Below are 18,481 nucleotides of genomic sequence, written 5' to 3'. Positions count from 1 at the left end.
GACGACTTGTTGATGTGTTGTCGAGCAGACAAGGTGTTTATTAATCTTACGATGAAACAATTTGAACACTTTTCTGCTGCCTCAGGATTGCAAGCAAACATGGAGAAAAGCTCACTGTATGTAGCAGGTTTGTCGATCAAGGATGCAACCCGTCAAATATTTAGGAGTGTCATTGTCTTCCAAGAAGCTCACTATCAGCCAGTGTATGCCATTGTTGGATAGAATTGCAAAGAAAGTGAGATCTTGGACGACTAGATTCTTATCCTATGTAGGGAGAGTCCAACTAATTAAAAGTGTACTGTTTGAAATGCAAACTTATTGGGCACAGGTATTTCTTCTCCCAAAGAAGGTGCATGATATGGTCACAGGAATATGTAGGAACATTCTTTGGCTTTCGATTCATCCGGAAATAGAATCCAATCATGCACGCAAGTCGATACACATAATATGAAGATGCTCGTGACCTCAAACTGCCGAACCTGACGCAATTGCTCAAAACAACCAGTCGGGTCGTTCCATATTTGTTATAACATAAATATGCAAATCTAAAATTTTACTTTCCTTTATTCTCCATGTCATCAGTTAAGTCTAAGCAAGTAACAAGACATTTCTAATGATCAACTTTATTCTTTGATGTACAGTTTTTTCTCTCTAGGTTGATATGTGCTAGTTTTGGACAAAACTTTTGTCAACAAATATTTTTAATTATGTACTTTTGAGTACTTTAATTTAGAATATTACAGTCTATGACTCTATGCACTAGCTAGTATTCAAACCGAATTAACCGAAGTTACCAAACTGAATAAACCAAAACCGAAAGGAGAAACACCGAACCATACCGAATTTAATTAGGTACATCATTGGTATTGCATTTTAAGAAACCGAATACCAAAAATACCAAACCGAAATGTCTACCGTACAGTACCAACCGACGAATACTCCTACTAGGGGACTACAAAGAAAATAATCATCAGTGGAGGTAAAGCTCAATCAATTAAGTGAGGACCTCCAGGATACACAGCAGGCTCTGAATGATGATTACCTTAACTCACAACTGATTGAGCAAGAGAAGAAGAATATGTTGCTAATTGAGAAATGGGATGCTATCCATGAAAAGATCCTAAGGCAGAAGTCAAGGGCTATATGGATTACTTATGGAGATTACAATACTAAATACTTTCATGCACAACTGAAGGTTAGACAAGCAATGAATAAAGTCACCTTTATTTGTACATAACATAAAGTGAGATTAGCATAACATGTGCATATTCAACAAGAGTTTATGAAATTTTTCAAGAAACTGCTAGGAGAGGTTGCTCCAGTGCTACCTGGAATTGATAGCAACATAGTCAGGGATGGCGCTTGCTTATCACTTGCACAACAACAATAAGTGCTAGTGTCTTTGACAAGAGAAGAGATTCTAAAGGTTGTGCAAGGCTTGTCACTAGACAAAGCACCAGGGATAGATGGTTACCCAACTGAATTTTTAAAAGAAAACTAGCAAGTGGTGGGTGAAGCTGTTACAAAAGCAATACTGCAATTTTTTGAAACAGGAAAACTACTAAGGTAGATCAACTGTACCACTGTCACTCTCATCCCCAAGGTGGCAAATCCAAATTATGTAGAAGAGTTCAGACCCATAGCTTGCTACTCTACAATATACAGAATTATAGCTAAGATACTTACTACTAGGCTGAAAATGGTTGTTGATTACCTGGTGGGGCCTTCCCAGTCTGCATTTATAGAAGGGAGAAACATTTTGGACAATGTAATACTAGCTCATGAACTAATCAAAGGGTATACATAGAAAGTAGTATCACCAAGATGTATGATTAAGGTGGACATTAGGAAGGCCTATGACTCTGAGCTTCTTGAGAGATCTTATGTTGGAACTTGGGATTCCATATAAAATGGTTAATCTTATTATGGAGTGTGTAAGTACAGTTACTTATGCTCTACTGATTAATGGAGGCTTAACCCCTAGGTTTCAGGCAAGAAAAGGTTTGAGGCAAGTTGACCTTATGTCACCTTACCTCCTTGTATTGGTGATGAAATATCTGAACAGATCTTTGAANCTTTCAACATATCATCCTAAATGTTCAAAGTTGGGAGTGGTACATATTTTTTTTGCTGACGACTTGTTGATGTGTTGTCGAGCAGACAAGGTGTTTATTAATCTTACGATGAAACAATTTGAACACTTTTCTGCTGCCTCAGGATTGCAAGCAAACATGGAGAAAAGCTCACTGTATGTAGCAGGTTTGTCGATCAAGGATGCAACCCGTCAAATATTTAGGAGTGTCATTGTCTTCCAAGAAGCTCACTATCAGCCAGTGTATGCCATTGTTGGATAGAATTGCAGAGAAAGTGAGATCTTGGACGACTAGATTCTTATCCTACGTAGGGAGAGTCCAACTAATTAAAAGTGTACTGTTTGAAATGCAAACTTATTGGGCACAGGTATTTCTTCTCCTAAAGAAGGTGCATGATATGGTCACAGGAATATGTAGGAGCATTCTTTGGCATGGAGCTACTGAAGTCAAGAAAGCTCCGATTGCATGGGACACCATATGTAGGCCAAAGTTTGCAGGAGGGCTGAACATCATCAATTTTACTCTTTGGAATAGAGCAGCAACATGCAAACTACTGTGGGCACTCGCACAAAAGAAAGACAAACTCTGGGTTAGGTGGATCCACAATCACTATAAAAAAAATGAAGGGCTTAGAGAACATAGATACACCTAAATAGGCTAGTTGGTTGGTGAGGAAGATCTTCGAGGCTAGAGAATGGTTAGCTTCAGGGATCACTGAGTTGAGTACATATGCTGCTCAAGGAAAATACACTATCAGCAAAGCATATACCTCAATCAAACCACAATTTCCAAAGGTTTCATTGAAGGCACTATTCAAGACACAAGGCATTATACCTCGACATCAATTCACCTTGTGGATGGCAATTCACCAGAGGTTAGCAACAGCGGACAGATTAACCAAATGGGGGATACTAGTACCCACTGCATGTGTCCTCTGTACAACTAATGAAGAAGAGACACATGATCACTTGTTCTTCGAGTGCCCATACTCTATGTTTATATGGCATAACCTGTTAAGCTTGTTTGATATTAATAGACAAATAGGCCGGTGGCATGGAAAGGTCGACTGGCTGGCTACAAAAACAAGGAGCAGGAACATACAATGAAAAATATTGGGAAGTGCCTTTGCAACCGCAGTATACCACATATAGATGGAAAGGAATCTCAAAAGATTTCAAAATGCAAGGAAAGAGAATAGGAATATAATTAGAAAAATTGTCTTACAATTGCACATATGGAAAAACGCTGTAAATGGAGGGCAATATTAATAGGATAAATAGATATTCATGTTAGCATATAGACTGAGTTCCAGCTGAGGAACTTAAGTGTACGAAGAATAAGGTATTTTTGAGAGACCCGACTGTTTAACCAAAAATTAGATTTTAGGTCAAAGTTCGAATTTAGAAGAACTCGGGTTACTGATAATCGGAAAAGTATATAAGAAAGAAGTTTTGAATGATATAATCAGAAAGCAAATAAAATAAAGTATATTCCAGTAGTGTTTTTTGTGTCCCTTACAGATGTTGTGACTTCCTCTTTTTATAGTTAATTTTTAAGAGAAAGTGTAATGCCTTTGTTTTAATGAGGCAATTACGAGCAATAAATGATATTGAAAGAAACGTTACTCAATCATTCATACTAAATACAAATTCTCTAACGTATTTGGCATTTAATGCTGAATTTGGACTCCTTTCGCTATCAGATTCATGTCTCCAATTCCTTCTGATCTTCGAACTTTAAATGACTCGAACAGGTACGAGTCTCGTTTCATTTGAATAATAGCTCGTGCCTTTAAGTATCTTCTCTCCCGCATCTGTTGTTGCTCGTGCCTTCTAACTGATTACCACGTTTTGACTATTTGACCGGTCCACGTGTCATGACACGTCATCTTCAATATTTAAATTCAGTTTTTTCCCAATACAGATAGGCCCCCCACTTTTCATTTATTTATCAATTAAATATTTGGGAAGTGAATCTTTCATTAAAAAGGGAATTTTTGCCATAATCAATGCTATGACAATACTAACGCTTCAGTTGTCTTTTCTATTTAATGCATTGCATACGTGTCACCCTCTCATTAGCTTTGCAATTTTTGCAGCCTTTTTCCAAGGCTTCTTCAACTCCTCCTTTCACGAAGTGATAGTTGCCTTTATTATAGGCTTTCCATCATTACACTTCTTAGTCTTTGACGGTCGTTTTTATATAAACTTAACCCTTCTTCCACAAATTTTTACCACAGTCGCCCATCAGTATAAAGTCAATTTTTCCTTTCACCTTTTACCACATAAAACTTTTTCCTTGAACGTTTGAATTTTGCGAATCTCTGTTTACTTCTTTCTCTTCTTCATCATGTCTTCTTCGAACCCTAACCCTAAGAGAGTTCCTATCCTAGACAATTTTTCCAATGCTCCTGTTAGACATAGAAGAGGTGGGAGACTTCGTAGTTTAGGATCCTCTCGTGGTGGTAGTTCTGCCATGCCTTCTCCTAGCCCTGGTTCTTCCTCTAGAACTAGAGGTTCTTTTCCTCAAAAATCATCTTCTAAGAGCAAGGAGGCCTCTGAACCAATACAGGAACCCTTGATAGAAGAAATAGTTCCTAACGATTTATTTTTCAGCATGATAGACAATCACTTCAGACCCAAATTTCTGGTTTGGATCGAGTTGATGCTTACCCCACTATGATTACAGAGATTTTAACTCCCATAGTTCGCAAAGATTGTCACTGGAGTAATGATTTTCCCATTGTAATCCCCAATCCAAATCAGAGGATTACTTCATATATGACTGTATTCTCTTTCGTTTACACATACCCTTTTACTCTTGGGTTTAAACCAGCTATTGACCCAGTAATTCTTGATTTCTGTCGTTTCTTCAAAGTTTGTCTAGCACATGTTGGCCCGCTTGTATGGAGGGCTATTGCTTGTTTAAGGCATCTGGCCAATTTAGCAGACGTTAATTTCACCTTCTCTCACCTAATTCATCTATACTCCTTTAGACTTTTTCGTAATGGAGTCTTTACCTTAGTGGCTAGGAGTAAGAGAGTTTTGGTAACCCAGAAGATGATAAGGATCGTGGCTCGTATGCCCGTTTTGTTGCTGCTCCCACAGTTGGTTTAGTGGGTGAACAAAACGTTCCCTTCCCTGAGAAGTGGAATTTTGCACGTAAGTCTTTCATCTTTCCCGTACCTCTTTCTTTTGAGTTTACAAATTTCTTTAACTTTGTTTCTCTTCTCTTTTTTTTCTTTTTTTTTTCCTTTAGCAACCATAGGAGTTGTGGAGAACATTCCCAATTTTCGTGGTTGGGTAGATAAATTGTTGAAGATTGCTCCTATGGAAGCTAGGTCTTGGAAATTTATTTTCAATCGTCATGGTTGGAAAGTAAAGACTCACGGTATGAGTTTTTTTCTTTCTCGTATGTAAGATATTTCTCTTTATTGCCTTAACTTTCAATTTTCTCTTTGTCAGGTTTTGCTATTCGAGGTGTTACTGCTGAAGCAGTTGCAGCCTCTCATTTAGGAACCCAACTTTCTTTAGAAAGTGCTCGGGATATTCTTCTGAAAAGAAAAACCGCAGATGATGATAGCTCCGACGAAGAAGAGGAGGGTGGTTCTTTGGTGAAAAGGCTAAGAGTCCGGAGACGTATCGTCTCTGATGAAGCTGAAGTTTCACATCATCTTTCTCCAACCGGACCTGTTAATCTCGTCTCTGACGATGATGTTGCTACCCTTCCTGATACTCATGAATCGATTAACTAGCTTTTCGTTAGTGGTTTTGAGAGTGGTGAGTTAGGACCCGTTTTGGATGAACCTCCCCTATCTTCTTCTTCAACTCCCATACCTTTAGTTCCTTCCCTTCTTTCTTCTGCCGTGCCTTTAGTTCCTTCCGTATCTGCTCCGACTTCTTCTTCACCTCCCGTTGCTATTTTCACATCTTCTACCGCTCCTCCTTCTACTGTTCACAATGTAGAAGCGGGTTCTACAAGCAAAAGGATTGCTATGAGGAGCGTGACTATTGAAGTGCCTGCTAACAACAGCCTTTTGAGGAAATCCGGTCAGGCGGATGTTTGGCTTGAACCCTTAATAGGCCCGATTGAGAAAGAAAAAATGAATAGCCACAACTGCCTGACTTTGATGAACGACATAGTTCATTCTACTTTGAAGGTATGCCCCTTCTTTCCTTAATTTTGCCAAATTTTTTCTAAAATTCTAATTTTTCTTTCCTTATCATTTTCAGGCCAACCTTATTGTTACAGAACTGATGAGCAGAATTTCTTTATTAGAGAAGGTGGCACGTGACTCTGAAAAGGTTGTTCTTGATTCAGAGAGGGAAGCTCGTGACTTTCAGTTGGAAGCAGCTAATTGGAAGGACCAATTTTATAGTGCTCAAATAACAATAGAAGATTTACAAGAGAGCAGGAATAACCTGGAACAGCAGGTGAGAGCATTAACTTCAGAGCTTGCGATTGTTAAGGCTTCTTCAAGTCAGGCTGAGAAAGAAAGAGAGCGTCTCGAGTCTTCTTTCTCAGAACAATTATCTAAAACAAGTGAAGAGATTAGAGAGCTGAAAACTCTTTTAAGCCAAAAAGAAGTTTATGCTGGAGACTTGATGCAAAATTTGACTCAAACCCAAGAAAATCTGCGAACTTCTGAAGACCAGGTGAAGGCCTTAGAAAAATCTCATGCCTCTCTCCAAGCCTCTTATAACTCAGCTATGAATGAAAATGAGAGTCTCAAAAATGAAATTGCTGCTTGGGAAAGAGATTATGAGCTTCTTGAAGATAAGGCTGCAGTTGATGTAAGCTGGGCTTTTCTGAACTCCCGACGTGATGCCTTAGTTGAAGCCAGCCAAGAAAACTTTAATCTGGAGTCAGAGTTAGCTAAGGTGATGGAAACTATTGAAAAAGCTCAACAACCATTGGACTTCCCTTCTCCCGCGATTGAAGTTTCCGAAGCTGAAGCTACCGGAGTCGATGTTCCCGTGANGCCCCGATGGCCGAGGCGTAAGTCTCACGGAACTAAGCCCCACACATAAGCCCAGTGGCGTTTTACGAGTGCTCCGCCCCGAGGCGAGCCCCGGGCGAGTCCCAATTCTGCTTTTTAAAACAGAGATTTTAAGTACTTATGTCTTCTTTTTCATTTTAACTTGGCTGGCTATTGATTGAAAATTGTGAGGCTTAATATTTTACTTCTTGGATTCCCTTATTTAATAATAATTCAAGAATTCATCATTGTTTTCATAGCAAGATTATTGACATACAACTGTGTTTTAGGCTTCCCTAAAATCCTCTCTTTTGTTATTACATTGGTATCCGAGACAACTCGCGTGCACCTGATCTGGTTTTGATCCCATAATGCAACTAGGGGTGACGATGCAATTCATGGGTTCGAGCCGTGAAAACAGTCTCTTGCAGAAATACAAGATAAGACTGCCTATAGTAGACCTTTGTGGTACGGCAGGCCCTTCCCCGTTTGTAATTGATAGAGGGGAAGCCAGAATTTGAAGTTTATGGGTTCTAAATTTGCCATAAAACCCATAATTCGTCTTAGTTACTGGGTTCGCAATTAAATATTTATACATATTTAATGAATTTCCTAGGGGTGGCCCTTCCATAAAGCAAGTAAAGCAACCGCTTTAGACCCCATATTTTACCCCATCTTTTGTTATACCTAATAGACTATGTATAAGTTTTAAAAAAAGTTCTGTAAATTGAAAATGTTTGATTTTTTTCTTTATAATAAATATGGAGAAAAATGATTTGCAACTGCTATGATTTCTACCAAGTAAAATAAATATCGAACCCGAATTTCGTAAGAAACATGTGATATCTAGGAAGCAATAATTTGATGCGAGTGTTGATAATGAAATCTCAAAATCTTTCGAAGAGTCCTTTAGAGTTGATTACTTTTATACATAATAGACAAGGTTATTTTTTCACTTCAAAATATATTTGAACAATTCGAAGCATATGAAAATATTTTTGGTTTTCTATTTGGCGGTCAAAACTGAGATCACTAAATGTTGGAAATTTGAAAAAATATTGCCTTAATCTTTAATATTCCTTAAAGCATAATAATCAATTTGATATTGATAGTTTAGATTTTTTTTCTCTGAACTAAAATTATTAAGGAAAATAGTATAATTAGAAGATAGCAGTTTAATTGATATACTTAGTCAAATAAAAAGATTTAATTCTTTTTCAAATGCCTAAATTGCTTATGGAATAATGTTAATAACTCATTGTTTAACCAAAAATTAGATTTTAGGTCAAAGTTTGAATTTAGAAGAACTCGGGTTACTGATAATCGGAAAAGTGTATAAGAAAGAAATTTTGAATGATATAATCAGAAAGCAAATAAAACAAAGTATATTCCAGTAGTGTTTTTCGTGTCCCTTACAGATGTTGTGACTTCCTCTTTTTATAGTTAATTTTTAAGAGAAAGTGTAATACCTTTGCTTTAATGAGGCAATTACGAGCAATAAATGATATTGAAGGAAACGTTACTCAATCATTCATATTAAATACAAATTCTCTAACGTATTTGGCATTTAATGCTGAATTTGGACTCTTTTTCGCTATCAGATTCATGTCTCCAATTCCTTCTGATCTTCGAACTTTAAATGACTCGAACAGGTACGAGTCTCGTTTCATTTGAATAATAGCTCGTGCCTTTAAGTATCTTCTCTCCCGCATCTGTTGTTGCTCGTGTCTTCTAACTGATTACCACGTTTTGACTATTTGACCGGTCCACGTGTCATGACACGTCATCTTCAATATTTAAATTCAGTTTTTTCCCAATACACCGACTCTAGAGTCCAATGAACGGGTGTTGTACATATTTACACTTGGTTAAATAAACAAATTCAGTTTAACAAAAAAAAAATCCCAGTATATTACTTTTTTTTTTAATCTTTTAATGTTGTTCTATCTTGTTGACTTGATCAAAGAAAGAATCTTTGCATCAGAATCTAAAGCACATCACAAATTAATTTCTTATAAAAATTGAATTTCAACAACAAAACAAAAATAAAAATATCCATATCGATAAGATTTTTTAAAATCATATCAAAATATTTTTCCAATCCCAAACTAATAGATGTTGGTTAATTTAGAAACAAATTTTTCCAAATTATTTTGTGAATGTTAAAGTAACCCAAAACCGAAGTCAGAACTCAAAACCCACCATGTGACTGTGTACTCATTTGTCAATGTGGGGGTTATTTCAATGCAATTATTTTCTGAGAATTAATTTCATACCTTGCGCCTTTAACCCTTTTTCTCCAATGCAATTATTTTCTAAAGATTCCATTCATATTTTGCACTTTTAACCTCTTTTTTTTTTAAATTTTATAACCATCTAGTATTCGAAATTTATTGTTTTGATTGATTAAGATTCGCATTTGCACAACCTATCTAACGGAAGCATTACAGAGCTAGATTTTCACTGAGAAGTATCGAAATATACAGAAATAAATATACGAAAAAGGAACGAAAATTCACCACCCGCTCACCCAACTCAGAGTGGGGCCAGGCAGCTAAAGGTCGCCTTAGAGGGGGAGGCTGATCAGGTGGCGGACAAGCTCGATATGCTTTCCCTACCATGGTCGTTGCTTCAGACGCAACGATCGCAGATCCAGGTGTGGGTACTAGTTATCAGCAGTAGGTTGCTTGTTGGACTATCTGTTAGAGGCGAGGTAGAGCTGCATCATTGTCGCAGTTTGACATGTCTTTTCCTTTCATACTGTTGTTACAGTTCAGACAGTATATTTATTGTTCAGTTTATAGCTCAGGACTCCATTCTTACCAGATCCCTGGGGGGGTTTCACATTGTATATGCTATTTCTATGAATTTCATTATTATGTTGCATTCGTTATCATGTTTTGGCTTGCCTAGCCGGTGTGTTAAGCGTCATCACTAAGGTTATATATATATAAAATAAAGAAACTTACTTATATAGGTAGTACTAATTTTTTTGCAAATGAGTGTCAATTGACACCCTTTCGACAAGGGTGGCTCCGCCATTGACGTTTTCTATCAAAAAAGTTATATTTTTCAAAACTCAAATTCGAAAACTCTGATTAAAAGTGTGAAATTCATCTATTTCATCATATCACACGCTTTTAAATGTGGTAGGTTAACTTTTTAATTACATATTCTAAACGTGAGAACCGACCTGAAAAGGAATTGGAAAGAAAGAAAGAAGAAAAAGAGAAGAAGAAAAGGCAAAGATAAGAGTAAAATATGATGACATCAGATTGAACAGAACAAAATGTACACTGTACTCAAAGTTGGCAAAATGAGAAATTATTAGAGAGAAACAAATAATGTTTCAATATTCTGAGTATTTTGAATCAGAAATAATAATTAGGTAAAAAGAACAGACACAGTTTGGACCGGTGAAAGTGAAAGCCGTGTTTGGTTTACGGATTAAGTTAGGCGGAGAATATAAAGTTAGAGATTGCAATATTGAGATTAATAATTCTTGAATTAGTATATACTTCTCATTTTATGCCATAGTTTGAAGAGGCACGAAATTTTAAAAAGTCGTAAACATTTAGTGTTAGTTGGCACTAAATGAATATTAAAAAAGATTAAAGTTAAATTATTTTTAAATAGGAAAAAATATTATTCTTTTTGGAATAGTCTAACATAGTAAAAAGGAAAATAAAGGGCAACTTAGTGCACAATGCATCCCCCGGGAAAGGGCCTCATATGTAGAAACTATTAGTGACTGCTTTTACGGCTTGAACTCGTGACATATGGGTCACACGAAAATAACTTTATCGATAGGTCATGAGGGAAGGGTCGTACATGTAGGATGCCTACCCTAATGCAAGTATTAGTGGACGCTTTCACGGCTCGAATACGTGACCTATGAGTTACACGGAAATAACTTTACAGTTGCTCAATGACTCCCCTTCATTGTAAATGAAAATTGCATTACATAAATGAAACAAATAAAATATTTAGTATTACTATCGTGTAGCTCTTTGAATTAAAAATGGAAGATATAAGGCATAACCTAAAACATTTCTTTTGATTAGAAGTTAGATGAAATTGAATAAAATTTGTGTTTTTGGCAATTAATAAATTTCCGTCGTCTGAAAGGGTAATATTATCATCTTTCTAACTTTGTCCACGTATCTAATCCTTATATTATTATATATCTAAAAAATCAAAGTGGATAAAGAACACCAAGATTTTAGTTTACATTGGATAAACATAATCCTTAATTTAATATCAGATTAGAATCCTAAATCCTTTAATCAAAACGGCGCCTAAATAATCTAACATTAGACGGAATTATTGATCAAACAGATAAATTACTCGGCGTCAATAAAAATTTAATTTATTTCTCAAAAAGACAAAAAGAGCAAATTAATTAATGAATAAAACAGCATAGGCCTAGACAACCAACATGGGTTGCGTGGAATACTAAGTACTTTTTCATCCTAAATTAGAGCTCTCGAGTTCGAGTCATAGGATATAGTCACCTTTGTTAGGGAACGTTTTATCCCTCAATGTATATGACTTTTCCGTGCAAATTCGAATTTAGTCGGGCCCCAATGGGTACCAGACATCGGATAAGAGACCACCTTATGTGGGACTTTCCGGTACAAATTCGTATTTAATCCCTAGTGGGTGGGGAACCATCTAATGTGGGACTTTCCGGTACAAATCCAGATTTAGTCGGGCCCCAATAGCTTACCTAATATCGGGTGGAAAACCATCTAATGTGGACTTTCCGGCATAAATTCGGAGTTAATCGAGCTCCAACACAATATTGGACACCGAGTGAAAAATCGGAAAAAAAAAAAAAAAAAAAAAAAGAGTCCAGACAAGGAAAGTCACAGGCCCCACTTTTATTATTTTTATTAATTATATATATGTATTACCACTCCACTTGTATATAAACACCAAACCAAACATAGAAAGGAATCAAAGAAAACACGAAACCTGCTGATCTTCTCTTCTCTTCAACTCCACATCTGTACACAACAGATTACAGAGCAAAAATCCGAAACTGAAAATTTCAACAACTTTTTAAATTATTTGATCTTTTTTTAAATTTTTTTTTGAAAAAACTGAATAGGGGAATGGTAATAGTACAGCAGCAAGAGGAGGAAATAAGGCATGGTGGAGGAAAAAAGGGAATGCGATTAGGGAAATACGAAATTGGAAAAACTTTAGGCGAAGGAAATTTTGGTAAAGTTAAATACGCTAAACATATTGAATCTGGTCAATCTTTTGCTATTAAGATTTTGGATAAAGATCGGATTATTGACCTTAGGTCTACTGATCAGGTTTGTCTGATTTTCCTCTCCCATTTTTCTTTTGCTGTTTTGAATTATTTTTCTTTTATTGAAATTCATCTATTTTATTGGATCGTTGTTGCTGTTGTTATTAGTCTTTCGGTTACTTCTCGAACCGGGTCTTTCGGAAACAACCTATTTTACTCGATTGTTGTTGTTGTTGTTGTGGTTGTGGTCTTTCTGTTACTAAAAGAGTTACTGAAACGTAGATCTTCTTCTTTCTATGACCAAATCCCGTCTCCGACATAGAGACGGATTTAGAATCTGAAATTTATGAGTTCTGAATTTGTTATCGAATTTAGTTATTGGTTTTACAATTAAATATTTTATGAATTTTATAAATATTAAGAAAGGATTTAAACAAAAGGTATTGGGTTCATCTGCTAGGTTGGACTCAAATATCATTTTGCCGAGTGTCTATCGGAAATAGTCTCTCTACTCCGCTGGGTAGGGGTAAGGTCTGCGTAGACATTACCCTCATCAAACCCCACTTGTGGAATTTTACTATGTTGTTGTTGTCGTCCTCGTGGTCTATTAGGTTCATCCGAATCCGTAGTTAATACTATCTATGCAACCTATATTTAATGAGTCATCCGAATCCGTAGTTAATACTCTCTCTATGCAACCTATATTTAATGAGTTTAGTCTTTTCGATATAGAATATAAATATATAGTAAAAAGCTATTTTAATTTTAGAAACATTAAATTTAAACTTGTAATTTTAAAAAGTACCTTGAAAGCCTTAAAAGTTAAATCCATCTATTTTAAATCATAATGAGTGTGTTTGGTATAAAGAAAAATAAGAAAATTTGTCATTTTGAAGACCAAAAAATATTTTTTTTGAAAAATAGGTTCATTGAAAGAGGGAAAAATTGACTTTCTTCTTCGATAAGTCCAATTTGAAATATTTTTTAATTTAGAGAGTTTTGAATAGTGGGATAATTTCTTACGAGGAAAACCGTTTTCTTCCTACCAAACACACCCTTAATTACTTGGAGGTTAGCCATTTGAGGAGCATTCTTATCTTCCACTATATTTTCAACCCAATCCTCAAAGGTTAATGAGTTAACTAATGTTAGTGGTTCAAAATTCTCTAATTAAACAATTAATTAGCAGTCCAAGTTGACGAAAGTTGAATAATCAAAATTGTAAAATTTCAATTCAATTGTCAAAATTTAAATCTTATTATTATTCGTTTGATTGAACTTTTCCTACTTTCATGCGCATGTAGTAGTAGGACGCATGTCGGATCCTCCAGAAATAGTATATTTTTGAAGTACCAAAGACGATGCCAGAATTTTAATTTATGGGTTCAAGATTTTAAAACGATGATTTTCGGTGCTAATAATTGTGTCCTAAATTATTATTTGTACATATTTAATAAACTTTTATCATAAATATACTGTTTAAACAAAAGTTACTGAGTTCGGTCGAACCCGTACCAAAGCTTCTAGTTCCGCCGTTGGGTGTGACAATATTTTAAGGAGTCCGCGTAACATAATTTTCGTGCTAATTATCAATAAGCTTATATATGTTTAATGTGTAATATTGCAGATAAAGAGGGAGATTGGAACATTAAAACTCCTCAAACATCCTAACGTGGTCAGATTATACGAGGTACATATGTCCATTTTTTTTTTGTTTCTTTAACACTAGTTGAACTTGTCTTTTCTGTTTTTGTGTCTGTTCTTTTGCCTTCTAGCAAATACTCCGAATATTATTATTATAATATATTATCTTTTGAAGAAAAGAAAAAGTCGAATATACCCAAAGTTAGATATTGAAAAGACACAATTTGTATTTTTGTAAAGATAAATTAGCTGCACCGAGAGATTCGGTATATAAAGTTAATTATAAATATTGTTATTTACATATATTTCTTTTTATTATTCATAAACAATGAGTATAATACAATACATATTTGCTTCAAACAAAGATCAAGTGATGCTCATTCTTGCACGTCTTAAAGATTCGTTTCTTTCTTCTCCTATTTTGTTGTCTTTTTTTGTGTTTTTTTTTAAATATTTGGTTCCTCAACACTGTACCCGACTTAATTCGGATTCGCGCCAGAAAATTTCATATTAGGGGTAAAACGCTTCCTAACAAAGACGACTCTATATCCAAGACTCGAACCCCGGAACCTCTGGTTAAAGATGAAGGAGTACTTACCATTCAACTACAACCCTCGTTGGTCTCTTTATTATTTCTATCTATTCACAAAATTAATTGGATAAAATTTTCTGAATTTTAGTATAAGTCAATCTATAAAGTTAAGGTTGATTGTGATAATTCATTTTCCGGTTGGTGGGAAATAATAATTGTGGAGCCATTTCCACTCTCCCCATAAAGATTTTTTCAACTGTACAAACAAAAATGAGGACTCTTTAGTCCATAACCACAAGTGTCAAATCATTGAATTTTGTGGTTGTATATTGCATATGGTGGGACCCACTTTTGTCTGGGACCACAGTTAGTCATTGGATCTAGCCAATGACATTAAAAAAAAAAAAAAAAACTTAGGTGACAAACACTGTTTTGTTTTTTTCTTGGACTTATAGTGTACAATTAGGAAATAGTCTCTTGCTGGTAAAAATTAAGTTTATTCTGCCGTGGTAGACCAAAATTTCATGATCACAGTTCAAATCATGAAGTAACAACTTTGAACCTACTGCCGTAGTCTCCGTATGACCTATAGGTCACGAGTTTCAGGTGTGGAAGCAGCCACTAATGCTTGCATTAGGGTTGGCTATCTACATAACACCCTTTGGGGTGCGGCCCTTCCCCGGACCCTAGGTGAACACGGGATGCCTTGTGCACCAGGCTGCCCTTTTGTTAAGTGCAATCTCATTGTGTCAAATGATAAACAATAACAACAACGACAATAATTAACAAGAAGAACAAATAGCGACAGTAACGACAACAACAATTTCATCTACTATCTTTGTATTTATAGCATGTATTTACTTTGTTCATCTTTTACCTTGTATTGAGTTCATATTAGTAATTTACTGAGATGCATATCTAACATGAAAGTATTGTATTTAAGCAGGTCTTAGCGAGCAAAAGCAAGATTTACATGGTGCTGGAATACGTGAATGGTGGTGAATTATTTGACAGAATCGTAAGCAACTTTGGCGATTAAATTGTGTTTATGCATATTAACATCTCAAATCTGGAATTTTAACCTTGACGGTAATCTTTATTCATAGGTGTCCAAAGGGAAACTCAAAGAGGCAGAAGGTAGAAAACTATTTCAACAATTGATTGATGGCGTTAGTTACTGTCACGAAAAAGGTGTCTTCCACAGAGACCTCAAGGTAACTAATTATATAATGTAGCACACAAACATTATAAGTTGTCGTGCGTTCTGTCAAATAACATTTGCTATTTTTGAAATGCAGCTAGAAAACATTCTCATTGATTCAAAAGGAAACATAAAAATAACGGACTTTGGACTCAGTGCTTTACCCCAACATTTTAGGGTATGGAATATACCATCTTCTCTTTGTTGCATATGTGAACTCTTTTCCTCAAGCTTAACGAGCTTTTTCTTGCTTAATTATAGGATGATGGTTTGTTGCATACAACTTGCGGTAGTCCCAACTATGTCGCCCCTGAAATTCTTTCTAACAGAGGATATGATGGCGCGGCATCAGATACCTGGTCGTGTGGTGTCATCTTATATGTCATTCTCACCGGTTATTTACCATTTGACGATAGAAATCTTGCAGTACTTTATCAAAAGGTAAGACGTCTTCTTCTTTTCCCTTTTAATATTTTTTTCTCTGTAGAGCTCATTTATATGTCATTTTCTGGAGCTAATACTATTAATATTATTTGGAGGGACATTAATCAGATAGTTAAGGGGGATGTTCATATACCAAAATGGCTATCCGCGGGAGCAAAGAACCTCATAAAGAGGATTCTTGATCCCAACCCACATACTCGTATAACGATGGAAGAAATCAAAGAAGATAAATGGTTCAAACAAGACTATACTCCTGTAAATCCCGATGAAGAAGATTTGGAAGACGATCATGCATCAACGGATAATCAAGTCTTATCAGTACAAGAAGCAGTATGAACTTTGAACCCTTGACTAATTGGTTTATGTCTAGCATTTTAATCCTTTTATCATTAATGACTGATTGGTTTTTATATCCTTGTTATAGCTACTTGACGCGCAAAGAGATCCAGAATCACCTTGTGTGCTAAATGCTTTCGAGCTAATAGGGATGTCGTCATGTCTTGATCTTTCTGGATTTTTCGAGAAAGAGGTAAGTCTACTTTTAATTTCTTACCATCTTATAGGAGGAACAAATATTTAATGTTAGACTTATTTCTTATTTGAATTATTGTAGGATGTTTCTGAGAGGAAGATCAGATTTACATCCAGTCTGTCTCCAAAACAGTTGCTGGAGCGGATTGAGAATATGGTAACACAGATGGGATTTCATGTCCAGAAAAAAAATGGAATGGTTAGTATCAATGTCGATACATCTACCTGTATTTGAGTAGTTCCATGTAATCCAAAAGAAAATTCAGACATGCACTAGTGATACATCTCTTTTAACATTTGTGTCTTTGCATATTGCAGTTGAAAGTGATGCAAGACCACAAAAGCCAAAAGAGCACGGCTAATCTCTCAGTAGTCGCTGAGGTAGTTGACAAAAACAGCATTCTACTCCCCTTATTTTCCATCGCAGAAAGAGAGAAAAAGAAGCATAATTATTCCAATGCTTAATTTGCAGGTTTTTGAGATTAGCCCATCGTTGTATGTTGTAGAGTTACGGAAGTCTTCAGGGGATTCAACAGTATATAGACAGGTATATCTCAAACATCCTCATCTACACTATTGCAACCAGTGGCGAAGCCAGTATTTTCACTAAGAGGAGTCAAAATATAAAAAAGTAAATCCTCGAAGAAGCCAAGGGGTGTCAATATGTAGTAGTATATATACCCGATGTCAGTTGACGCCTCTAGAATGGTGGCGTAGCCACTTAGAGGAAAGGGTGGTCGGTTGAACACCTTTCGTCAAAAAATTATATTGTGTATATAGAAATTATTCTGTGTATACATGTCAAAAATTACCTTCATATACATATATATTAAATCTTGAACACCCTTAGTAAAATTCCTGGCTTCGTCACTGCTCTTGAATGCATTTGCAACCTGCAATCCCTCCAAACCTGTTAAACTAACTAAATCATGCTTATATCTTGCAGTTGTGTAATAGGATATCGAGTGATTTAGGTGTTCAGCGAAACCAGGAGCTCATAGCTACTGATGTATATTGAAAGATGTGGACCATTTCGCAGTGGTGATTAAATCCATTTTTTTGTTCTTTTCTCCTCTTCTATATTTAGAGGAGTCGAGTGCCGGGAGGAGTTGTTGAGCAATAAGCACACTCCTCGGAGCTTAGTTGTTTGATTCATCAGTTTCTACGAGCGATATAGCATGAGATTAAATGGCAAACACCATTGATTTCATTAAGTGTACAGTAAGAAACACGGCGTTAGTCGCCTTATCAGTTAGTACATTAAGGTAAATTTTTTGTATTCTGTAGTATACTAATATTTAGAGGAGCTTGCTCTTGGAAGATGGCGATAATCGCCTTACCAATTAGTACACATTCCGCTAAATCTGTATTCTGTAGTATATATTATTTGGAGGAGCTTGCTGTTTACAGGGATTTTGAAGTCTCCAACCAGTTTATATCTTCTCATAAATAATATTATAGTAATATTTTATTCTTTCCCATTGTTATTTCCAGCAATTGTGCATATCAAACTCTATAAAGAAAAGGATTGTTGTTTTTTATATTGGAATCATATGCTAGAATCACCGTCTGTTTCTGTTCTGGTGTCTGAATCTACAAACAATGTTTCCAGGAATGCATAGTGTCTTTTAAAACCTCTGTATATTTGTATGCCGTGTTGATTTCTGCATATTTGGATATACAAAGCAAGTGTCTTTCAGGAATACTTAGGGGTCGTTTGGTATGATGGATAAGCAAAAATAATCTTGGGATAAAAGTTTAGTATCGTCTCATTCCTTGTTTGGTTACTAATTCTGGG

The 18,481-nt window shown here is 35.7% G+C and overlaps 1 protein-coding gene across 1 annotated transcript; it reads left to right on the top strand.

Annotated features, from left to right (window-relative positions):
- The first annotated feature begins 12,000 nt into the window (after positions 1 to 12,000).
- On the top strand, positions 12,001 to 18,224 carry LOC109212022 (CBL-interacting serine/threonine-protein kinase 1-like). The gene is made up of 12 exons (XM_019375634.1): positions 12,001 to 12,395; positions 13,959 to 14,021; positions 15,454 to 15,525; positions 15,614 to 15,721; positions 15,806 to 15,886; positions 15,970 to 16,149; positions 16,261 to 16,482; positions 16,577 to 16,681; positions 16,766 to 16,882; positions 17,002 to 17,064; positions 17,156 to 17,230; positions 17,630 to 18,224. Exons 1-12 carry the CDS (start codon positions 12,189 to 12,191, stop codon positions 17,699 to 17,701), a joined length of 1,365 nt encoding a protein of 454 aa, XP_019231179.1. The 5' UTR covers positions 12,001 to 12,188; the 3' UTR covers positions 17,702 to 18,224.
- Positions 18,225 to 18,481: the final 257 nt, after the last annotated feature.

Source organism: Nicotiana attenuata, unplaced genomic scaffold (genome assembly GCF_001879085.1).
Source record: "Nicotiana attenuata strain UT unplaced genomic scaffold, NIATTr2, whole genome shotgun sequence".
In the NCBI taxonomy this organism is placed as follows: Eukaryota; Viridiplantae; Streptophyta; class Magnoliopsida; order Solanales; family Solanaceae; genus Nicotiana; species Nicotiana attenuata.
Note: the sequence above shows the minus strand (reverse complement) of the source record. Positions and strands in the feature narration are given on the sequence as shown.